Source organism: Pelobates fuscus, chromosome 8 (genome assembly GCF_036172605.1).
Source record: "Pelobates fuscus isolate aPelFus1 chromosome 8, aPelFus1.pri, whole genome shotgun sequence".
Lineage (NCBI taxonomy): Eukaryota > Metazoa > Chordata > Amphibia > Anura > Pelobatidae > Pelobates > Pelobates fuscus.
The window spans coordinates 134584379-134611040 of record NC_086324.1 but is presented as its reverse complement, the minus strand read 5'-3'; the positions used below and the strand labels follow the sequence as shown (position 1 = coordinate 134611040).

Genomic DNA, 26662 nt, shown 5'->3' with positions numbered 1-26662 from the left:
TTTTTTATTGTGTGCGCGCTCTTCCCTAATCTGTATTTTGCCTTCACTCTAGTTAAACTGAAAGCAAAAAAGATGGGATTATGTTCACTTCCACAAGTAGTGTGGGTTAAAAGGTCATAGCTTCAAACTATGGCGTCGACGAATAGCGACATGAGCTGTTACTGTTTAAGAGCTGATAAACTCATGCAGAAATTTGGACAGCCTATCTCACAAGTCATTGACAGTTAGTTAAAGAGGGAGTGTTCTTTAGGATTTTTACATCTGTTGCAGGAAACATTCAGAGAAAAGACATCCAAGTTTGCCTCAAGGAGCATTTGACATCGTAGCTGTCTTGCAACTTGAAAATGAGACACTGTGTAATAACATCGCTCCAATGGGATGTGTGTAAAATCCTCGCATTTATCGTTTTTACTGTAGAAGCCTTTCCCCAGACAGAGCTAAAACTCAGCCAAGGTGAGTGCATTTGCAAATGTTAGAACAAATGTAGATTCTATACTTTTTTTGTTTTTTGTTTTGTTCTGTTTTGTTGTTGTTGTTGTTCTTTTTTTGTTTTGTTCTGTTTTGTTGTTGTTGTTCTTTTTTTGTTTTTTGTTTTGTTCTGTTTTGTTGTTGTTGTTCTTTTTTTTGTTTTGATTTTGTTTTTGCTAATAATGTTGAATCTGTCATATAAACAAATAATATATCATAGCTTGTGAACTAAGTGTCCAAATGTCATCATTTTAATTTAAAAAAATTGAAAGTATTCTCCAGCAATTGCTTCCAATGTTACAATACTTACTTCTAAATCATCACAAGTTAACATCGTACGTAGGACAAATTCCAATCACATGGTATGTACCTTCAAACATATCAGGAGCAAAAAGAAATACGTATAATACAAAACATGGGTGATATAACAGGACTGGATGGATTCCAGATGGATAATGGTGACCTTCTTGGGAGTTCAAGGTAGTAGATACATGGAGTTGTCTTCTAGCAGATGAAGTAAAACTAACACGGTAAAGGAATTAAAGAATGCTTGATATGTTTGCAAAGTTATCCTGAATAATATGGAGCTAAAATAAATACAGTGTTTAAAAATGTGCTATCTATGTCCTTGCTTCAATAAGCTTTCAAATTATTCAGTACTCTTAAAAAAAAACTTTACAAAGATTTGTCTACAAAAATTCCCATGGGCTTTAATTGTGATTTCTGTAGATAAGTCATCTGGAATGTTTTTCAAATAGTGTTGAATTATTTTAGAAGCTTATTAAATTGAGGCGATTATTGGCCTCACCGGTTCTCAAATCAATCTCGTAGAGTCTCCAAGCATCCAATGATGGACTGCTTAAATGGTGCTAAAATAGCTACATACATAATATCAATATAAAATAATTGTTATCATATTTTTTTTAGGATTCCTTAATGAATAATATTAAAGCTATTTAATTAAGGCCATTGTATTCTTTATTGCATGCTAACACTGTCCATAAAGACTGGGAAATAGCCCCTGTGACCTCTTTTACTGAGAGGTTTTCTCCTCTGTGGCCATCAGTCTGTAGAATGCTATACCATTATATCCATCATTCACCAAAATTCACCATTCAAGTATTTAAACCTACATCAAAACAGAATGTTAAAATCACTTAACATGCACTACTGTAATCTGTATGCCTTCTATGCCCACTCGGTTTACAATCTTGTAAAACCTATTCTAATACTATTCTAATTAATCTATATGTAACATCTTATTATAATGTTTGTATGACTACTGTATGTATTGTTCATACCTTCAAACGTCACCTACAGTAGTACTAGAAATTCTTATTTGCACTAAATAAAATAAACATATTTAAAGGTGAACAAATACCTCCCAAAATGTTAATATCCTGTTTACTTATCCTGTATAAAAAGGACATTTGTTTTTCTGAGGTCTAAAAATACAATTAAATGTAGAAATCTATATATCTATGTTGAAACTGGGCACCTCCATGTTGGCTGCCTGTAAACCGCTGTTATAAATATTATCTTTTTTCTGCCCTTGAACATAGTTGTGTAAGTGGAGAAATCTAAATAATGTTTCTGTTCTTCTCTTCATTTGCATTATGTGCCTTGGCTGTGCCTGAATGGAACTGGATTGTGATGTCACTTGCTAAAACATCAATATACATTTAAAAAAAAAAAATAAAAAAAATTTAAATGGCCCATTACAAGAAAAAAAAGTTAACACAATTTATAGGTGATTTTCCATGTTTTATTCAATGGTGAGATAACGAAAGAAGTGACAGTTACACTTAAATAAAAATGAATTACATTACAAATCTGGCTATTACTTGTTCACACAGTACATAAAATCCCTTCTCATTCACACATAATTTGCCATTTCAGTGGAATCTGTAGAATCATTCCATTTTAAAGAGCATCTTCTGATATAAATAAATATGGAACAGACCCCATACTGTATCTGACTCTATCTCCTTGTTCCAGGGGATGTATATAAATAACACAAAGGCATTGTATACATTAGCTTTCGATGCAGCTCAGTGTTTTTCATAGCTGGCCTCCATTCAAGGGAAATCAGGTTACATAACTGTCTATGACCTAAAATGTTTGAAATGATTGACCTCTTATTCATGAGGAGGATGATGTTTTTTATTTAATTTTATTTTTGCAGTTGCAGTAACATTATTACAGGCAGGTAAAGACATGACATCCGAAAGCATGGCAATAGTGTCATCAAGTGTATGCGATACATGTGAAGAGTTTTGCACCGGTTTACATTTTAAAAATGCCCCACCAATCAGCTGAAATATATTAAAAGAAAACAAGTAAAGCCACAGAAGCGGAGGGGAAGGGCAGTATTAGAAAATGCCTAGAATCCCTCAAGAAAGCATAGCCTTCATGGTATACAGAGAGTCCCCATCAATTCAGGCCGTTATAAGGTATGTCATCTGATTCTGTCTGTAGGAGACCGCACTCATGCCCCATAAGTAGGCTTGTGGGGTTAGGTGCATCACTACACCTCCTTAGGTCAACTTTCCCCTGTAGCTGCGCCCTGGGCCCACCAACCTATTCCTTTCCAGTGATTAAGTCAGCATCAAAAAAGGAGACACAAACTACAGCATGAAGGTCGCCACATGTCCATGACCCAGGTGAGTTGCGGTGGAACATCGGTATGTGTAAAATCTGGCATTCCACATTGAAGAGCTGGGGACCCACCATTAGGGAAGCCTTATGTTCTAGCTTTGGCCAGAATCTTGGGAAGATGTCATCAAAGGCACTGAGCATGGAGTCCACCTGTAAAAGTTGCAGGCCCTTCTCGAGAAGCTAACAGCAGCCATCTTGGATCCGCTCGTAGCACTTAGCAGGCCAACCGAGCAGCCTGTTGTAGCAGCTGGGGAAGTTGTTCCAGGGAGGACCAGGATAACCCCCACCGGTCCAGAAGGGGGAAAGAGGGACTCTTGATGGAGAGACAAGCCAGTTCAGGATGCAGGGGAGTGGCCGCCTCTCCCATGCCTTGATCATAGGTAAACCTTTAAAGGATTAAGAGTGCACTTAGAAAAAAAGTGCTGCTTGAGTGGCATAAGACTGTGCACCAGGGTGTCACAAGACTATATGAGAGTCAATTAAATTTGTCAGGTCGGTCGTAGCAGTGAAAAACTGAATTGCATAAGAGAAAATGTACCACTTTTCTTCTGCTCTGCATAGCACCCAAGTCCCACCGGCCAGGAGAGTATGTTTAGACAAATTACACATAGTACAAATTTAAAAAAAAATCAGCAATTCCATATAGTTGTGCACTAAAGTTTGAAGTGCTGGGAATTCCAAGTGAATTAATAAGGAAATTGCAAGCATTAAACAAAATAAAAAAAATTAACAATCAACTGTGTTTATTTTAACAATTTTGGCCTAAAATGTGAAATTCACGTTGAATTCCCATTTAAAAAATAAAAATATCTTATCATTTAGAAAGATAATGCAACATTAATGTATATAAAATGCATGGCATCTATTGATGCACGGGCATATTCCAAGATGACAATGCCAGGATTCATCGGGCTCAAATTGTGAAAGAGTAGTTCAGGGAGCATGAGGCATCATTTTCACACATGGATGGACCACCAAGGATTCCAGACTTTAACCCCATGGAGAATCTTTGGGATGTGCTGGAGAAGGCTTTGTGCAGTGGTCCGACTCTCCCATCATCAATACAAGATCTTGGTGAAAAATTAATGCAACACTGGATGGAAATAATTCTTGTGATATTGCAGAAGCTTATCGAAACAATGCCAAGGCGACTGCGTGCCGTAATCAAAGCTAAAGGCGGTCCAACAAAATATTAGAGTGTATGACCTTTTTTTTTGGTGGCAACTTTTTTTTGGCCAGGCAGTGTACATACAGCAGCAGTATTTGATCCCCTGCTGATTTTGAACATTTGCCCACTGACAAAGAAATGATCAGTCTATAATTTTAATGGTAGGTATATTTTAACAGTGAGAGACAGAAGAACAAAAAAGAAATCCAGAAAAGCGCATGTCAACAAAGTTATAAATTGATTTGCATGTCAATGAGTGAAATAAGTATTTGACCACTTCGACTTAGTACTTGGTGGCAAAACCCTTGTTGGCAATCATAGAGGCCAGATGTTTCTTGTAGTTGGCCACCAGGTTTGCACACATCTCAGGAGGGATTTTGACCCACTCCTCTTTGCAGATCCTCTCCAAGTCATTAATGTTTCAAGGCTGATGATTGGCAACTCGAACCTTCAGCTCCATCCACGGATTTTATATGGGATTAAGGTCTGGAGACTGGCTTTGCCACTCCAGGATCTTAATGTGCTTCTTCATGAGCCACTCCTTTGTTGCCTTGGCTGTGTGTTTTGGGTCCATGTCATGCTTGAATACGCATCCACGACCCATTTTCAATGCCCTGGCTGAGGGAAGGAGATTCTCACCCAAGATTTGACAGTACATGGCCCTGCTCATCGTCCCTTTGATGCGGTCCAGTCCCCTTAGCAGAAAAACACCCCCAAAGCATAATGTTTCCACCTCCATGTTTGACAGTGGGGATGGTGTTCTTGGGGTCATAGGCAGCATTGCCAAAGAGCTCAATTTTGGTCTCATCTGACCACAACACTTTTACCCAATCATTTAGATGTTCATTGGCAAACATCAGACGGACCTGTACATGTGCTTTTGGATGGTATGCACTAACGTGCATCTGTTTTTAGTTCACTTTGCTCTGTGGTTAGGACCTTTGGCTACCTTTTTACTTTAAGGCAAAGGGCTTGTTACCTATACTGGGGACTGCCTCGAAGCAGTAGGGGGTTAGCAGATTATTAATAGGAGTATAGTATCTGCCTTTAGAATTTAGAGGCAGGTTATTCTTCATAATTATGTGAAATGCAATTCAATGTTGCCTTTGTTCTAAACTCTAATCCTAACTCATTTACCACTCGCTGCTTTATATTTAAATACCTGAGGCACTGCCTTGAAGCAGTAGGGGGGTAGGATATTATTATCAGGGGTATAGAGTTTATCTTTAGAATTTAGAGGCAGGGAATACTTCATACCTGTATTAACTACACTTTAACGTTGCCTTTTCCTAAACTTTAATTCTTACTCCTATACTACTTCCTGTATTGTACTGTATTAAAACATTGCTTTCTTACCAAATGCTACCTTCTAGCAATCTGTATACCCAGTTAATTGACCCTTCTTGCAATATAATGGGAGTTCTAAGTGGTATTTCTAATTTCACTGATTGAGCTTGGTTACATAACATCATATTTTTGTAACATCTAATCAATCATACTTGGTGGCTACTACTTGGATACAGTGTATCTGTCTCATTCTCCTATAGGAGGTTTAGTTAAAAGAGGAGATTTATTCATATTCTCGTCTTCCTCCTTTTGTTCCTCGTTTACTTCCAATATAGGAATACTTTTAGTAATTATAATACAGCTACACTCTATATATCTCTCTAAATCATATCTTAATCCAATAGGAATAGTCTACTAACCACAGTAATAACGTTTGTAGAGCACACTATTTTTGGTGGGTTGTTTATATAGGTTTTATTTCAATTAATACAGTTTGCATTTTACCTTGATATAGTGGCTTCAATTAGTGGTAATCTCTTGGGAAATTACCACTTTCTCAAACTTTCTTTCTTTGTCTGTTGAGATTACTTAAGTGACCAATTTAGGAGACACCTACATAGAATTGATGTGTAGGAATCTCCTCTATTTTTAATAGTGGGAGGTGGTCGTTCCCCTTTAAATATAGTTTTGAAATAAAAATTGAAAACAAAAGAGCAAGAGTAGAGCCAAAATATTAGGTACACTGAGAGAAGGGGGGTAACTCCAAATGTAATGTAAGAGAGCAAAGGTAGTGTGCCTAGGGAGTATAGATAGTCCACTCTAAATTCAAGACTAAGTATCTAAATATATAAGGAGAACTGACTGGTACACATAAAGAAAAATAAATACATTTTATTATAAGTAAATATGATACAGAAAAAAAACAAACATGCTTCTGTACAAAGGTTGAACCTAAAATAGGTGCTAAAACTGTTACCCTAATAAGAGTAACCTAGGGGTATACAAACAGATAACCACTGACACTAACAGATAGTACGAAGGCACTCAGGTACGGAATCTGCTAATGAGAATCTAAAAGAAGTATAATAGTATCGAATGCCAGCCAGGCTATCATCTCATAGTATCTCTGCTGTTGGTAAGTGCCACAATCTGGGGAACCTAATGAAAGTACAACTGTAGAGTTTAAAGAGATCGCTATTAGTCCTAGAGGTACTTGCAGAGAGTACCGCTACATGCAGAAAAGAATGCAAGCAGCTCGGGTAAATATTAAGAAGGAGTGCAGGCTAAAAAAATTCAATATAAGTAGCAGCCTGTTAACTCCTCTCGAACCTGCCATGCACTCTGAGAAACTCTCGAGACACTAGGAAACTAGTTTTGAAATAAGTCAAAATTCATGTAATTCTAATTCATCTATTACCGGTACTTTTGAGTTACCAGGATAGCGGTGCAATATCGACAAGCGAAATTTAATTTTGCTGCCATTTTCCAAATTAGGATTTTATTTACACTTATTTATCAAGTGAGCATTGTCGAGAATTCAGAGAGAATTTCAAATTAAATGTCAAAATAGTCTGAGTGAAAGCATAGTTGACTTGCAGGATTTTTACAGTTTAGCTCTGGCATTAAACTCACTTTGAATTCTCACCTTGGTAAATAACAATGTAATTGCGAGGGGTTACAGTGTAAGACTATGAATGAGTCTTTTTTTGCGGATACAACTTTCTTATGTAATTGTGAATGCTGTCTGCAAGGTAGGGGGGGAGTTACAGCTGGTGGGCTGTTTCTAGTTGCCTGGGTTGACATAAAAGTCAGACCGCAGCCAGTTGGATCTCCCAGGGTGCCTACTACTTGGAAAACTTCGAACTGGAAACTTGTTATAGAAAGACGCCTTTGCCAGAAATGGGAGAGGCAGCATTCTCATACACAATTCACATACTGTGGGTGTACTTTTTTTTTTTTTAAACATTAGTATAAATTCAATGTATGGTTAACAGATGTATGCCACTTATTGCAACATTCTTAAAATGACTTGTGCTTACATAAATTATGAGAACTTTGTTTTTCTTTTCTTTTTCTTTTTTTTTTTCGTTTAAAAAAAAAAAAAAGATGACTGAGGTCAGTTTTACGACCTGTTTATTACCAGTAGTACTTATAATATCACAGATCCAATCTTTCCAGTGCTGTGTTCTGTTTTGAGTCATAAAACCACTCCAGGAAAATTATGCATCGGGAGGAATTAAAGCTTGGACAACCTGCAGCACATCTCATAATGGGGTTTGATGAATCACCGGCCTGCATGGGTCTACCGTCTACATAATATAATTTATATGATCAAAGGTCATCACTCGCCTGCGATTTAACCCTAAATGACTGCCAGTAAAGCTAGATTTTAATATGTGCATAGTACGGCTTTCTCCTACGTGTGCAATAATATACAAATATATGCATGTGTGCATCTGAATAAATATTTTAAGATGTGCATTGAATTCAATCAATTAGTGAAAGCTTAACATTTCATACTGCTGTTTGTAATTGCCTTGCCCACTAGAATATACAATAAAACAGCTTATATTTTATACATTTCTTTAAAACATTTTTTATTATTTTTAAAAAATAAAATTGCAATCTCTGGGATGCCCATAAAACTATAGGGCGCTAAAGCAAAGTCAAAAAGTCCCCTTTCATTGCCAATTTAAAAAGTAGGGAATAGAGGGCTGGATAAAAGAATTGAATAGTCCTCAAGGCCACCAGTAAACTTAGTGACATTCACTTTAGTGCCCTCCGTATATGCGTTTGAAGGTGGTGGAGTAAAATGAATGGTGGTCTGATTTCAGCAAGGTATTTGTCATATTGAGGAAATCTGCCAGGGAAAAACTCTGTTGACTAGCCTGTGTAAATCATGCTCTACTGACTTTATCAGTACAATGAAAAAAATCTAATGTTTAAATATCATGTTTCTCCACATTTAAGCATTCACAGATTTTAGCCAGCCATTATCCTGCCCACTGTTTTGGACAGAATACAACGGTAATTGCTACAGATTCTTCCCGATGAATAAAACTTGGGCCGAAGCAGACTTTTACTGTGCAGAGTTTTCGCTTGGCAGGACAACCGGGAAATTAGTTTCTATACACAGGTACGCTGCGTGTTGTTAAACCCTAAAGTTGCTGCCCCTTCTACGCTGCACGTCAGGTCTCTTCAATAATTTAAGGGACACTCTAAGTACCGAAACCACTTTAACTTCATGAACTGGGATTGGTGTGCAGATCATGCCCATTTAGTCTCATTGATCAATTATCCGCTGTTTAGGACTTAGACCCAGGGCTGGCATTTGGGGTGTGCGAGCTGTCAGTTACTGACAGGCCGGCACAAGTTATACAATGTATGTGTAGGTGCAAGTCAAGTTACTTGCAAATTATTAAAGCGGGTCTCAGCCGGCTCCACTATTTCATAGTGTGGAGGAGGACTGAAGCGCGAAGGAGGAGGGAGGGGCAGGGGCGTATTTGCCGCGAGGCAAACAAGGCATTTGCCTTGGGCGGCATTTTCCAGGGGGCGGCAAAAAAAGCCGCCCCCAAACGCCCAGGGCAAATGCCTTGTTAGCCTTGCGGCTAACAGACATCCTGGGCTGGTGGCTGCTGGGCTGGTTGCTGTGCGGGCGGGCGGCTGGCGAGGGAGCACTTCCTCTGAGCTGTCTGCTCAGCTCCCTCGCGCGCCGCAGAGTGAGGCTGGGAGCCGGAATATGATGTCATAATCCGGCTCCGCCTCCCAGCCTCACTCTGCGGCGCGCGAGGGAGCTGAGCAGACAGCTCAGAGGAAGTGCTCCCTCGCCAGCCGCCCGCCCAGCAACCAGCCCAGCAGCCCGACCGGCAGCCCCACTAGACCCCAGGGAGAGGGAGAACCCCCCCAGCATTCCCAAAGGTAAGGAGGCTGGGGGGGTAAATTAAAAAAAAAAAATGAGTTAATGTGAGTGAGTGTGTCTGTTAGTGTGTGTCTGTTAGTGAGTGTGTCTGTTAGTGTGTGTGTGTGTGTCTGTTAGTGTGTGTGAGTGTGTCTGACTGTGTGTGTCTGTTAGTGTGTGTGAGTGTGTCTGTTAGTGTGTGTGAGTGTGTCTGTTAGTGTGTGTGTCTGTTAGTGAGTGTGAGAGTGTGTGTGAGTGTGTCTGACTGTGTGTGTCTGTTAGTGTGTGTGAGTGTGTCTGTTAGTGTGTGTGAGTGTGTCTGTTAGTGTGTGTCTGTTAGTGAGTGTGAGTGTGTCTGTTTGTCTGTTAGAGTGTGTGTGTGTGAGAGTGTGTCTGTTAGAGTGTGTGTGTGTGTCTGACTGTGTGTGTCTGTTAGTGTGTGTATGTCAGTGTGTGTGAGTGTGTCTGTTAGTGAGTGTGTGAGTGTGTCTGTTAGCAGCTAACAGACACACTCACACACTCACTAACAGACACTCACACACACACTAAATACACACACACTAACAGACACACACACTAACAGACACACACACTAACAGACACACTCACTAACAGACACACTCACTAACAGACACACTCACACACAGACACACTCATACACTCACACACACACACTGACAGATACGCATCCATTAGCTAACAGTTAGCTAATGGATGCGTATCTGTCAGTGTGTGTGTATTTAGAAGGCGGGGGAAGGGTTGGGTGGGGGTGGCGGGTGGGGGGAGGCGGTGGGGGTGAGGGGGGCGCCTGAGTTTTGTCCTGCCTAGGGCAGCACAAAACCAGGATACACCCCTGGGGAGGGGACACGCAACGCCGCGTACTGATGCAGCGTCGACGTGCCCCGCCTCCGCCTTCATTGTGTTTCTCACAGTCGCGGAAGGATCCACTGTGACTGTGACTGTGGGCCTCTGCTCTAAACGTGCTGGCAGCACCGGAGTCGGACAGGAGGACACAGTCTGTCAGCTATGTCCAGAAAGCAGCAGGCGCTTGGGTGCTGGAAATATTTGTTTAAATGTGAGTAGTGTCTGCTTCTTGTATTTTTTTATTTTTAAATAGATTGGGTTTTGTAGAAGGGGGGCTGGGGGTTTGTAAAGGGAGGGGGGATTGTAAAAGGGTTGGAAGGGGTTTGTAAAAAGGGGGGTTTGTAAAGGAAGGAGGGTTGTAAAAGAGGGAGAGTTTAAAATGAGGGCAGAGGGGTCTGTCATCGGGGGCAATGGCTTGTAAAAGAAGGGTGCAGGGGCGTTTGGAAGGGGGCTTATAAAAGGGGGAGTGGGGGTTTATAACAGGGGGGCAGGGGCTTGTAAAAGGGGGGCTGCGGCTTGAAAAGGAGAGGGCAGGGGTTTGTAAAGGGGAGGGCAGGGATTTGTAAAGGGGAGGGGAGGGATTTGTAAAGGGGAGGGAAGGGATTTGTAAAGGGGAGGGCAGGGTTTTTTGTAAAAGGGGGGAAGTTTTATTTTTAGAAGGGGTGGCAAAGGTTTTGTAGAAGGAAGGGCATGGAAGGAGTTTGTAGAAGGGGAGCAGAGAGTTTTGTAGATAGAGGTGGCAAGGGATTATACTTTTAACCCCTTAAGGACCAAACTTCTGGAATAAAAGGGAATCATGACATGTCACACATGTCATGTGTCCTTAAGAGGTTAAAGCAGTAGTGTTGCTATCACCACTTTTTTTGCTGAAGACCCCCGACGGTTACATCGCTGATGGGAGTCTGGTGGCTGGGTAGGGGTAGTTAAGGTGAGATTTAGTTAGCTGGATCTGTCCCTCGCAGGTGCGGGGGGGTGGGGGGGGAGGGTAAGGGAGGGTGAGGGAAGGGGAAACCTAAGGGCCTGAACACCTAAGGCCAGCCCTGCTTAAACCAAATAGTGCTTATTTTAGAATTTCCTGTCTCCTGTTTCCTGTTTCCTTCCTCCTTAACCCCTTAAGGACACATGACATGTGTGACATGTCATGATTCCCTTTTATTCCAGACGTTTGGTCCTTAAGGGGTTAAAGGGAAACTTCAGTGCCAGGAAAACGATCCGTTTTCCTGGCACTGGAGGGTCCCTCTCCCTCCCACCCCCCAATCCCCGGTTACTGAAGGGGTGAAAACCCCTTCAGTCACTTACCTGAGTCAGCGGCGATGTCCCTCGCCGCTGTTTCCTCCTCCGCGACGCTCCTCCTGTCCATTGCGTCGGCCAGTGGGCGAGACTGATCCCGCCCACCGGCCGAGGAGACCTAATGCGCATGCGCGGCAATGCCGCGCATGCGCATTACGTCTCCCCATAGGAAAGCATTGAAAAATCAAAATCATACTTTCCTATGAGGTTTTGAGCGACGCTGGAGGTCCTCACACAGCGTGAGGACGTCCAGCGACGCTCTAGCACAGGTTTCCTGTGCTATGGACCAGGAAGTGACCTCTAGTGGCTGTCTAGTAGACAGCCATTAGAGGTGGAGTTAACCCTGCAAGGTAATTATTGCAGTTTATGAAAAACTGCAATAATTACACTTGCAGGGTTAAGAGTAGTGGGAGTTGCCACCCAGACCACTCCAATGAGCAGAAGTGGTCTGGGTGCCTGGAGTGTCCCTTTAATGGCCTGCTAGAACCTGATACAGCCTCCTGTGTGTAGTTAAAGTTTAACCCCTTAAGGACCAAACTTCTGGAATAAAATTTAATCATGACATGTCACACATGTCAAGTGTCCTTAAGGGATTAAGTAACAGAGCAGGAGAAATAAGATTCTAAAGTAAATACACTGCTGTAAAAATGACATCTTTTTTTTCATGGAGGCTGTGTTAGTCACAGCCAGGGGAGGTGTGGCTACGCTATGGATAAACAAAGTGATTTAACTCCCAAATGGCAGAGAATCGAGCAGTGAGACTGATCTGCACACCATAACTGCTTTATTAAGTTAAAGTTGTTTTGGTACTTAACGTGTCCCTTTAACTATAGTGTAATATTTTTCTATTCCTACATTTTGTATCACTAGAAAAGCACAGTGTGGAACAGATTTGTACCTGTAGCTGAAAGGTTTAAGTGACAAGCTTAGCCAATTAAAGGAAAGCAGCAATGTTAAAAATAAACAACTTTATTTTTAATCTAGAGTATTCCTTAAAATGAAACTTTTAGTACAAACATATAGCTACTAAAATTAACTATTGGTTTTAATTAACCTGCACATGTATGGGGCTGCTACAGAGAATTCCGTACATTCATGTACACATGCAGTATATCCTTGTAAGCAAACCTAAGCTTGCAAGGCTTCATAGAGGCAAAAAGCCCAAGAAATGTGGAAGTGCAGTGTTTTTTTTTTACCAACCCCTGCTGGTCTCTTCACCCCTGTAAGAGCTGAAATTGCATTTACTCTGTTGAAGGAGCATGTAACTGTCACTTCTCGTATAGAGCTTCAAATTAAAGGTCTTTAATGATTGAGTGCCTCTAGTGATTGTCAGGGTGACACCATTAGATGCACGATCTCTGCCAAATACCATGTTTTACATTGTCAGATACAAAGGGGCAGTATCTATGCACCAAAGCCACTATGTTAAGATGTGTTTCCACCTTTAAATGTGTAACCTTCCATCCATCAGGTCTCTGTAAATGCTTCATTTTTTATTACATTGACTCTATTTGATTTTACTGTCACTCGTTTGACATATTTTTTTTGTCTGTCTTTCTTCCATTTAGCTGGGATGAAAATGTTTTTGTGTTTGACCTGGTGAATAGCCAAGTGTCAGGAGCACCCACCGATATTTGGATTGGATTAAGTGACAGGCGGCAGGTGAAGTCTTGCATGTTTCTATGTGCATTTCCCATATATATTTAATAACAGATGTTATTTTTCATTTAACGGAGGCGGCCATTTTGGAATTGCATGATAATTTTGATATTCTATCCCCCGAACATTGAGTTCCATTGTGTCTTGAACACAGACGGGGGCAGTTCTGATCTGAGGCACAGAAGACATTATTGGGTGTTTTTAAGGATGAGCAGACAATCATTAAACCATCAGCTACAGTTACAGTATTTCTAAAAAAAAGAGATGAGCTTTTGTGTTTCCAAGATGGAGGAAATGTAGTGTTGGAAATATATGATGGATGCAGAATTCTTATCATTTCCAGGGGAAGTTAAAGGAACACTATAGTCACCTAAATTACTTTAGCTAAATAAAGCAGTTTTAGTGTATAGATCATTCCCTTGCAATTTCACTGCTCAATTCACTGTCATTTAGGAGTTAAATCACTTTGTTTCTGTTTATGCAGCCCTAGCCACACCTCCCCTGGCTATGATTGACAGAGCCTGCATGAAAAAAAAACTGGTTTCACTTTCAAACAGATGTAATTTACCTTAAATAATTGTATCTCAATCTCTAAATTGAAATTTAATCACATACAGGAGGCTATTAACATAGCAGGGGATAAGAAAATCTTAATTAAACAGAACTTGCAATAAAGAAAGCCTAAATAAGGCTCTCTTTACAGGAAGTGTTTATGGAAGGCTGTGCAAGTCACATGCAGGGAGGTGTGACTAGGGTTCATAAACAGAGGGATTTAACTCCTAAATGGCAGAGGATTGAGCAGTGAGGCTGCAGGGGCATGTTCTATACACCAAAACTGCTTCATTAAGCTAAAGTTGTTCAGGTGACAATAGTGTATATCATATCAGTTTAAAATTAAACAAAGTGCAACTTCACATCCTTAAAAATACCAAATAATGATGCAACTAGTTTTCAAAGATAATCACTGGCCATAGAATGTCATCCAGTGATAAAGTACCACACATGACCAACTGAAGGAACATTTCAGCAACCATCACTTGTATAGGTTTGGAATCAGTGACTTATCTAGAGAGTTTTCTTTTTTTCCATCTTCTTTAGTTTTTCTTATAATATATACTAAGTACAGTATTTTTCTGTGTATAAGATGCCCCCATGTATAAGACGACCCCTAGTTTTTGAGCCAAAAATTAACAAATTAAAGGGACACTGTAGGCACCCAGACCACTTCTGCCCATTGGAGTGGTCTGGGTGCCAACTCCCACTACCCTTAACCCTGCAAGTGTAATTATTGCAGTTTTTTATAAACTGCAATAATTACATTGCAGGGTTAAGTCCTCCCCTAGTGGCTGTCTACCAGACAGCCACTAGAGGGAACTTCCTGCTCTATAGCACAGGTTTTCTGTGCTAGAGCGTCGCTGGACGTCCTCACGCTGTGTGAGGACCTCCAGTGTCGCTCAATTCCCCATAGGAAAGCATTGAAAATCGTTTTCAATGCTTTCCTATGGGGTGTGCTAATGCACATGCGCGGCATTGCCGCGCATGCGCATTAGGTCTCCTCGGCCGGTGGGCGGGATCAGTCTCGCCACCGGCCAACGTAGGCAGAAGGTGGAGCGGAGGGGGAGGAGCAGGCAGCGACGTAGGACATGTCGCTGCCTCAGGTAAGTCACTGAAGTGGTTTTCACCCCTTCAGCACCTGGGGATTGGGTGGTGGGAGGGAGGAATCCTGCAGTGCCAGGAAAACAGATTAATATTTTAAACATAAACTAGAACAACTTTGATATTTTAGAGGTGACTTCTGAGGAGAACTACACACTTCTGATTCTCATGCCTCCCCTGTGCTACAGTACTCTGTGAAGGCAATGGCTGCATAGTACATGCTGGGAGACTACAGCTCCCACAATACAGCAGGTGGTGTGAGTGCATGCTGGGAGACTACAGCTCCCACAATACAGCAGGTGGTGTGAGTGCATGCTGGGAGACTACAGCTCCCACAATACAGCATGTGGTGTGAGTGCATGCTGGGAGACTACAGCTCCCACAATACAGCATGTGGTGTGAGTGCATGCTGGGAGACTACAGCTCCCACAATACAGCATGTGGTGTGAGTGCATGCTGGGAGACTACAGCTCCCACAATACAGCAGGTGGTGTGAGTGCATGCTGGGAGACTACAGCTCCCACAATACAGCATGTGGTGTGAGGGCATGCTGGGACATCACAGTAGTATTCCCCATTTCCTCCCATAAATATAAATCAGAGAGCAAAACCTACCTGAGGTGGAACAAACCTTAATATGGCTGTTCCTTTTACGGTGTGGCATGTCTCTGGAGCTCCATTGGTGTAAGTGCTGATGTCTGCTGCAGCTCCCGCGCATATAGGTACCTTTTCCTCCTTGTCACAGCATTCAGTAGTGGATCGGCGAGAGGGAGGCCAAGTATGTGTGTGGGCCGTAGCAAACTGAAATGCGGCAGGCGCCATCTTAAATAAGTCCCTGTGCACAAGTGGTTTTTTTTTTTTACGCCTGCAGTGACATTTTATGTATAAGACGACCCAGAATTTTAAACTAGAAAAAATGAGCAAAAAACATAGTCTTATACATAGAAAAATACAGTAATTAGTTTTGCAATATAATGCAGCCTTCCTGCTTTGTCCTTTGCATCCAACAGTGTTTCTTTTTTATCTCCTATACATCACGTCATGGAATGTCTAGGTGTTATGGTTATGTTAGACTTCCCTGACATAAATCTGACATTCGTCCACAGAGCACTGCTCATTAGGTAAGCTCAGCAATGTTAAGGAAAGTATAGTATGCTCAGTCACTCTCTGGTTTGGTGAGAGCTCATTACAAATCCTATTCAGCACAGACACACACAGATAAGCTCAGTAGTGTTAAATAAAGTATACTAAGCTGTAGTCACTTTGGTGAGGGTTTATTACAAATCCTACAAAGCTTGGACATTTACATAAATTATTGCATATTTAAATGTAAATATATTTTTTTATTAATAGTTGTATTCTTTTGAAATTGTTTGTTTTTTTTATATTGTGAAATGTACTCTCTGTATAATGCATTAAAACGGACGTACAGACTAGAATGTTTCAGTAAATGCATTAACAAAATCGCTGGATACTAGAACAGGATCCCAAATAAAGACCACATTGTCAATAGTAACTAAAGTAAATTGAATGACTGCAGTCCAGATGTAATGCCCAACCAACCCGTTGCCCCTTTTTCCAATGACACACAAGAGACCATATTAGGTTGGGGAAGGGCAACGGCCACAGCTTTATTCATTCTTACATGCCAGCAACATAACTATACTGTCAGCTGTTGGGGTGATTGCCCAACAGACAGGTCTATCCCCACAAACCATGAGCCTCCGCCATCAGCTCCCAACAGGCTGCGACTCCTCAAGCCTCCTCGGTAACTTCTTCACTTCTGCCTGCGCTGGCTGGCCAGGACTCCCGTGTGCTGTGACGAAACAAGAAAAGAACAAACCAACAACAAGCACCGAAAAAACAAACACACATTCCTTCAGTACCCAAATGTCCTAGGGGCGGGAGGGCGGGAAAGTCAGGATCCCTGCACTTCCAAGAGCTGACTGGTAAGTCTCCTCCCCTAACTGTCATTATAACTGCCCTTCCATCTTGGCCACTATGTATCCATCTATACCCCTCCCCTCTCCTTCAAGACTCCTTAGCCTAGCCGCAGTCATGTCCCCCCTTCCTTGTCAGTCCAGGGAGGTGTCTTTACGTACATTTAAAATGAACTAATGCAACTTTTGTGGGCAGGTTTCTATGCTCCGTACATAGATGTAAACTGATCTCAGGTGGCAAGTGAACATTATGACTGGTAAATTGCATTGTACCATCATGATTATCACCTTATGTTGGCTGTTCTTAGAAAAGGTCCATCAATTGACGTCAAACGTTATTCAAACTTCATTGTTCACCACCTCAATGAACACCATCAGGGTTGAAATGATGAGTGATAATATCAATATATACACAAGACATACTTGAAAATTTCAATGTGTTCTTCTAGAAAAAATTATATATGCGTCATTAAATTATTTTTAATAAATTAAGTTCAGTGTGGCGGAACCAACCTCACCACTGAGAACTGGAGAAGCCTGGTTGCTAGCCTCCTGCCCAGTGATTATGGTCCCTGGGAGGTATTGCCCTTTAAGGGACTGAATTGGGGCTTATGGACTGCTACCATAATGTACTGACCCATTAAGAACTACTTTTGGTGCTTGCGGTCGGTCATAAAAGGACTTCTGTGTAACTTTTGATCCACTGGAGGGATTTGTCTGAATTTTGGAAGTGTTTATGTTTAAAGTATGCTGAGTCTGAATATGTGATTTGTATGTGAATGTGATCTATGGTTTTGAAGTTATAGATATTGTGTAAAAGTTATGTTTTAAACTGTATAATAAGTGGATTATCTCTCAGGCTAAGGGGAGGGGATGTGTGGGTTGTACCATATCTCGGATTGGTTATTTTATGCCTCCCCCTGGGTGTGGCCTGTATGTGTGAGATGGAAATAAAAGCCAGGCTGGATGAGCCAGTCCAGAGTTCCTGTTTAACCCTCAAAGTGAAGTGTCGTCTCATTATTGGGGGAAGGATTTATTGCATGCTGTTCCAGTTGACTGCTAGGAGTGTGAGCCTATTCGTATGGTTCCTATTCAACTGTCTACAGCATTCAGAGGCTTGAGAGCATTCATATGCTTCTCAGATTCGGTGATTGTGGTGTCTGCCAGAGTGCTTGGAGTCCTCAGGAAATGCTAGGAGCATCCTTTAACGGAGGTACCCAGTCGGGGTGCCAGGCGATCCGTTACATTCAGTTTTCCTAATAGAACACAACTCGTTTCTTAGAAATCATAAAATAGAGCCTGCTTTCTTTGTATTTTCCCATCGTTGCTTCAATACATTGGTTTAAGGATCCAGAATTTTAACAAATAATCTTTATTCATGTGGCTGGACTCAACAAGTGCATTTTGAAGACCAGATATGACCAGAATTGATTAATGATAGTTGTATTGATAATTTATGGTGCTACAGGTTTCATTTAATTCATTAATGCCTGTATTGATGTTTGGGTCATTAGGCATCCTGTGATAAGATTCCTCACATGACCAAAGGTATATTATTATTTCAACTGGTGCTAGTAAGTTGGTCAGCTATGCTTATGTGAGAAGATTCTAAACCAACACCAACACTGTCTGGATACTTGTGTGCTCATGCTTAAAACTTTGATAGAAGCAAAGAGAAGAGTGACTGTAATGAAGGTTTCAATGCAGTTGAAGTACTTCAGAGCTGCATTTTGTCATGTTTATTAGCGCAATTTCAGACATTTTCTTTTCTCTAAGGTTTTGCTTTTTACTGACAGGAAGGTGAGTTCGAATGGACAGATGGGACACATCACGACTACAATTACTGGGATGGAAATCAGCCAGATGACGGAACCAACAGTAAGTCTGAGGATGAAGACTGCGTCCAGATGTGGTACAGATATTATAGTGGTGAGTACAACATTTGAATATTACCTCATTGATAAGGAAAAAAAAATGCACCATGGCCATATGCAAATGACTACCATAGGTCAATTGATTTCAGCTGGTTTCTTATATTACACAAACCAAGATGGCTGAAAAATTACAACAGACAGAGACTGGTTTGAAGACTACATCTGTATGAAAAATTCTGATTAGATATATTAGAAACAGAAAATGGTAGAAAGTTCAACAGTCATAATAACACACAAGTGCTCATTATCTATAAAAAAAAATACAGGCAATACATACAAGATATTAACCAGATGGTATAGGGTCCCGTACGTCTCGCATAAGATAAAACAAAACAACTCAGAAAAGTGCTGGCGTTGTATGAAAGACGTGGGTACCTTTATACACATTTGGTGGTCTTGCTCTCTTGCTCTCGTATAAGACCATTCTGGGAAAAAATAGTGAAAATAATAAAATCAATAGATGATTGAGAGCTTGATATGAACCCATCTCAAATTTTACTACATAATACAAACTATTCAGTTAAACACTACTTGAAACCTCTTACAATTAGACTAATTAATTCGGCCAAGGTATTAATAGCTAAATACTGGAGGCAGATACAAATACCCCAAATAGAAGAATGGGTACTTAGTGTTGATGAGATATGTAATATGGAACAAATAATATATCTGAATAAAGCAAAGAGACCAGAACATATCAAAAGATGAGCACCATGGAAAAGATACAAAGAAATGGGTAAAAAAACAAAACAAAAAAACAATAACTAGAATCTTTAATAAGAAAGAAGGAAAAAGAAAAAAGGCTGAAAAATAAGAACAAACATTATACTTTAATAAATGATACCAACTATAGTTTAGCAGTAAAAAGGAGATAGGAATTAAAAAAGATATACAAGAGAGAACAACTATGGAAGATAATACAGGGAATAGGGCTGTTGAGTGGGGGGATTGTTTTGCACTGTATATATTTGTGTTTGTTTTGATATGTCTGTTAATATTATATAAGGAATATATATATGGAGTAACAGATTGTTAATAAACATATAGATATTCTACACTAGTGTTTGTGATTTTATACGTATATGAATTTGTGATAAAAAAAAAAAAAAAAAGACAGTTCACTGGTCAAACTGTTTTCTTCTAGTCTGCCTAAGGTTGCATTCTTTCAAAAACTCCAAAATTACTGAAACTGTTATTTCTGGACTGTCACTTGTTTATTAAACACTTTTTACATTGTTAGAGTGTCACTATAACATTAGACCCAGGGTCGGACTGGGGATACAAAGCAGCAAAGCAGAAAAAAAATCTATGCCAGCCTCAGAAGTTATTGCGCCCTTGTCACATGTAATATGTAGGGCTATGTCTTGCCAGCCCAGATGATTGAATAATATATAAACACATAAAAAAAAAAAAAAAATATATATATATATATATATATATATATATTATTGGTCCTTTCAGAGAAAAACATTTAAACAATAACCGATAATCTGGCACTCGGCCCAAAAGTAAATATAAAGAAACAATATTCTTTGGAATATATATATATATATATATATATACCAAAGAATATTGTTTTCTTTATATTTACTTTTGGGCCGAGTGCCAGATTATCGGTTATTGTTTAAATGGTTTACTCTGAAAGGACCAATATTTTATATTGGGGGAAAAAAAATTTGATATATATATATATATATATATATATATATATATATATATATATATATATATATATAATTTCTAAGATAAAATATTGGTCCTTTTAGAGTAAAACATTTAATTTTACAGTAAGCATACTCACATGCAGACACAGACAATCTCACTGACACACACATGCTCATTGATACACAGCCTGATAGACAAACAATCTCACTGATATACATAAGCTCATTGACATAAGAACAAAAGCTCACAGATGCACACAAATAGGCTCACTGACAGACAATCCCACTGACACACACGCAAGCTTATTGGTATCCACACAAACGTAGCACAGACAAACTCTGACACACACAAGCTTACTACAGACAAGCTCACTGTCACACACACACAAACACACTCTCACTGACACACACATGCTCACTACAGACAATCTCACACATACATACTCACTACAGAAAAGCTCACTGATACACACATGATTCCTTCAGACAAGCTCACTGACAAACACAAGTTCATTACGGACAAGCTCACTAATGCACAAATGTTCACTACAGAAAAGTTCACTGACACAAACATGCTCCCTATAGAAAAGCTCATTGACACACATGTTCCCTACAGAAAAGCTCACTAGCACACACATGCTCATAGACAAGTTCACTGACACACACACGTTCCCTAGAGAAAAGCTCACTGACACACACATGCTCACCACAAACAAGTTCAGTGACACACACATGCTCCCTACAGAAAAGCTCGTTGACACACACACATGCTTCCAACAGACAAGCCCACTCACACACACAGATGCTCACTGACACACACATACAAGCTCACTCAATAACAGCCACACACACACACAAACCCACTCGCTAGCAGGCACACACACAAGCTCACTCACTAGCAGACACACACACACATGCTCACTCACTAGCAGGAACACACACGCTCACTCACTAGCAGGCACACACACGCTCACTCACTAGCAGGCGCACACACACATACACACAGACTGACTAGCAGGCACACACACGCTCACTCACTAGCAGGCACACACACAGACTCACTCACTAGCAGGTTCACTGACACACACACGTTCCCTAGAGAAAAGCTCACTGACACACACATGCTCACCACAAACAAGTTCAGTGACACACACATGCTCCCTACAGAAAAGCTCGTTGACACACACACATGCTTCCAACAGACAAGCCCACTCACACACACAGATGCTCACTGACACACACATACAAGCTCACTCAATAACAGCCACACACACACACAAACCCACTCGCTAGCAGGCACACACACAAGCTCACTCACTAGCAGACACACACACACATGCTCACTCACTAGCAGGAACACACACGCTCACTCACTAGCAGGCACACACACGCTCACTCACTAGCAGGCGCACACACACATACACACAGACTGACTAGCAGGCACACACACGCTCACTCACTAGCAGGCACACACACAGACTCACTCACTAGCAGGTTCACTGACACACACACGTTCCCTAGAGAAAAGCTCACTGACACACACATGCTCACCACAAACAAGTTCAGTGACACACACATGCTCCCTACAGAAAAGCTCGTTGACACACACACATGCTTCCAACAGACAAGCCCACTCACACACACAGATGCTCACTGACACACACATACAAGCTCACTCAATAACAGCCACACACACACACAAACCCACTCGCTAGCAGGCACACACACAAGCTCACTCACTAGCAGACACACACACACATGCTCACTCACTAGCAGGAACACACACGCTCACTCACTAGCAGGCACACACACGCTCACTCACTAGCAGGCGCACACACACATACACACAGACTGACTAGCAGGCACACACACGCTCACTCACTAGCAGGCACACACACAGACTCACTCACTAGCAGGCACACACACACACACACACACAAGCTCACTCACTATCAGACACACACACACACACAAACACAGACAAGCTCACTCATTAGCAGGCACACACACACAAGCTCACTCTCTAGCAGGCACACACACACACACACACACACAGACTCACTCACTATTAGGCACACACACACACACACACACAGACAAGCTCACTCACTATCAGGCACACACAGACACGCATGCAAGCTCAAAAGCAGGCACACACACACACACATACAATCACTGTCATGGCTGAAGTTTACCTGGCACTGGTGTGTGAAGTTGCCATTTTGTGGCCTCTTCCTTCCAGTGAGGTCAGCAATGTGTGTGGGGGCGGGACCTGTATGCAGACGGTGGGGCTATGTTCAGGCGGCAGGGCTTGTGTGCGGAGGCAGAGCAGCCTAATTGTAGCCACACCAGCTCCTCCCTCATTACTCCTCTCGGACTGACAGAGGCTGGCGCAGTCCGAGGTGAAAATCATTTAAATTACTTTAGCATGATGATTAGGGCTGTCTGCCTGGCCCCAGGGACATTTCCCGGTATCCCGGTGGGCCAGACCGGTCCTGATCCGACCCAACACGCAGAACTTAGGTCACACCTATGTATGGTATGATATAGAAATGACAAGTAAGTGTGACTTCGAAAATGACACAACTATCATCTAATTATTACACTTGGATCGCACCTTATTGTGGTCTGCATCAAAAATATCACATCATACAGTAAGGTACATGAGCTGAAAAGTTGAAGGTCACATCACAGAAAGATGCAAAAAAAGTGCTCTGATGTTACATCGGCATCGATTTAATATTCTTGGATCATCTTTTCAAGCTATTTAATATAATGAATAATGGAAAATTAATTATGAAAAATATTTTTATATTTTGAGATATTCTTATAGATTATATTTTTTGTATTTTAATGTTTTGAAAAATTATTTGGAAAATTTAGCCAAAAATATTAAATCTTTTGGAAAGCTTATCCAAGAACATTAAATCGAGGCCATAGATAGGTTTTTATATTAGCTTTGCTAGAGGGCATTAAATCTTCCTAAATTGAATATTACCTGCGAATCTCACTATGCAATGGGAAGACATCAGACTTGTCCATATACTGGTCTTCTCAAATCTCAAGTAAACATTTTAAATTGTGGAGCCTTCTGAAACGTATGAAGCTCACCAATATCACCCATATGTATTTCTTCTTATTATTTAATTCCCATCCATTGGCTGAATTGGAGCTTCATAAGCCTGGAGCTGAAAGTTTGATAGGCGTATTGAGAGAATTTGAATTTATATATCAATTGTTACGCTAGCTATTATGAATTATGTATGACACGTAGCAAACCTAACAGTGGTCCACTTAAACTATTAATTCTTCCTCCTGTGCTATTAGAAAGTTAAATATCTGGCTTTTATGCTGGATTGATGCATCCCTAGTCCTATTTAAAAAAAATGGATCTGTAGCAGCTGCTCCGGTAGCCCCTATCCTAATCTGGCCCTGTCTCCATCTCCAACCAAGAATGTTTAGCATTGTTTAAGAAAAATAATAAAGTATATTGTTTTAGTGCAATCAGAGCAATACTTTCTTAGAGCTACGATGAATTTTGAATGCTCATATTATTGGCTTATTACGTGGGTATTCAAGTTGAAACATCAGTAGATCCTAACCTGAAATGCCACTCTCTAACACTTTACTAACTAATTCGACTCAAGTCAGAGATTTGTACATTACTTGCCATACTTATACATTGTTTATCCGTACCTGACTTGAGCAGTGAAAGTTAGATGTAATAGTTGCCCCTGCAGTTCTTTCTTTTAGTGAATAGATTTGTTTTTCCCTATTTTTGGGTGTTTCCCTTAACTTTAATCAAGGTGGTCTCATGTAGGATATTGTGAATGGACATCAGGAGTTGGATGTGACTTAATGCAAGTTTAGTGAATAAACCCTAGAAAAAATAGATTACCTCACGTTTTTTAAATATTTCTTATGGTATATGAAGTGGTGATTACATGTTTCCATTACCTAAGCAACATCCTCCTTATACCTCCTTGCCTAATTATTATTTGGTACATTATAACAGCAGAGTACAATGAGGTATTTGTGTGCAAGCATTTTTTCATCTGTGTGTATAACATGAAATAGATATATGGACAGAAGCAGTTGTGACACAAATGAGCGTGAGTCGGGAATGCGGTGTATGTAAAAAAAATATCACTTATCTTAAAGTGAGTGACATGAGTTGAAAACTTACTTAAAATTGGAATGGCCCCTACACAACGGTCCAACTTTTCATCCAACATTTATAGTGCCATCCCTTCTTTCATCTCATCATTGTCACCTGTTCTATGCTGCCGTCTTTGGCCAGAGTACAGAAAGGTTCTTTGTGAAAAGTGCTCTGATCTAATAAAGTCCTGGGTTTAATATTTTCTGGATAAGCTTTGCAAATTAGTTAATATTTTTAGCTAAACTTTCAAAATGAATAATGAAACATGTAATGTTTTGAAAAATGGTTTCATATTTTGCCATCACATCTCTCCCCATGGGCAGGACGTGACATTAGCATGTCACATGAACAGCTCTCCAAGTGTCCCTCTTTAGGATAGTAACTGTTTGGGAGAAACATCCATGTGTCATTTTTTCCAACAATATGTCTCTTTGGTAGGAGTTTAAAATATAAAAAGATTAACCAAACAGGGCTAACCTGATGACACAGATACACTGAAAATTAATATACAGTTCTGTGAAATTAAAAGAGAAATATTGCCAGAAACGGAAATGATTTTTTAATGAAGCTATGACCTCATTCTGTATATCTCATTTCTTAAATACACCCTCTTCTTATGTATACAGCTGCCTGCCAGATGCCTGATATCTCTTCTCAACAGAACAGACGCTGTTAATATTTCCAGTTTATCAATGCACATTCGACCTTACAGACTATATCATATATCTGGCTACATCTTTCCTAATTCAACGCTAATGTGGTCTCTGAATGTTCAAAAATCTTCTCAGTATTACACGGGAAAAACATTTTTAAACTATATTAACATTTAACCACATATTCAAATTGTTGCGGTCGCCGGCCCGCCGAGTCACACGGCCGTGTCCGACCGGCACAGCCTCGCCGACAACACAAGCTTACCTGCTCGTCGGCGAGCCGGCAACCGCTCCCCCAGGTCTTCTGGGCATCGCTCCCAAATCCAAGATGGCGCCGACCGCGTGGTCGAGTCCATCTCTAGCCCTGCCACCGAAAATTATACTAACGTGTGCGTGACGTCACGACGTCAACGCACACGCACGTTTTGGGGTCAGAGGTCGCCCTCTGACCAATCAGAGCATAGAGAGGGATATTTAAATCCCTAACTCACCCCAGTACCTTGCCCTGTCGTGGTTTCCGTTTCCTGGTTTCCTGAGAGTGCTTTATATTTGTGAATCTGATTTCCTGGTATCCTGATCTTGGCTTTTCCATGGTTATTCTGAATTCTGGTTTCCCTGACTTGGCTTGTGTTTACGGTATTGTGTATTTTCTGGCTTCCTTGACCTCGGCTTTCCCTTTGACCATTCTCTGTCTCTAGCGTATTAGTCCGGCCATTCTAAGGTCCGGTTTACGCTCTGTCCTTTTATTTTTCCTTTCCTTGTATATGTATATGTTTACATAGTTTCTGCATGACACAAATATAAAATTTCCAGGTTTTTTTTTACCACTGACGGGAAAATGCATAAAGTAAATTTCTAATTTAAGGCTTTAAATTTTGCAAGTACGGTAAATAATTTTAGTAAAATGATTACCACCCTTTTTCCCGGGCTCATATCCAAAGACTGTTCTGTCACCGTTCTGAGTAAACCTTCCAATTCAGTTTTTTGTTCCGGCTATGAATGTGTGCATGTAATTGCATATGCATAAATTGCATTGCCTTTCTTTTTTTTTTTTTTTTTTTTCCTTTTCGTTTCAGACTGTACCCGCCTCTTTATAAATTCAGATTTATCGTCATATATGGCCAGGTATATTAGTCATCATGAACATTTGCTGGCTCATCTCTAACTACTTAGTCCTCCATTAAAAATAAGTTAGCTATATGAACCCCTTTGAAAATGTCCCTTTTCTCTTTCATCCCCTCTCTCCTTCCCTTTACCTCTCTCTGTCCTATTTCTCATATTTTTCTGTTGCCCATTGTTGTTCATTGGGGTGAAAAGAAAGAAAGGCAAGAAAAGAAAAGGGAAAAACTACCAAAAACGAAAGAA

The 26662-nt window shown here is 40.6% G+C and overlaps 1 protein-coding gene across 1 annotated transcript in view; it reads left to right on the top strand.

Annotated features, from left to right (window-relative positions):
* The first annotated feature begins 200 nt into the window (after window positions 1-200).
* Window positions 201-26662, top strand: part of CLEC19A (C-type lectin domain containing 19A) — a 35392-nt gene continuing 8930 nt past the window's right edge. Inside the window, exons 1-4 of the mRNA XM_063428853.1 lie at window positions 201-453; window positions 8552-8717; window positions 13202-13295; window positions 18684-18816. Of these exons, the coding sequence (XP_063284923.1) occupies window positions 345-453; window positions 8552-8717; window positions 13202-13295; window positions 18684-18816 (502 nt within the window). The 5' untranslated portion in view covers window positions 201-344. The remainder of the gene's footprint in view (window positions 454-8551; window positions 8718-13201; window positions 13296-18683; window positions 18817-26662) is intronic.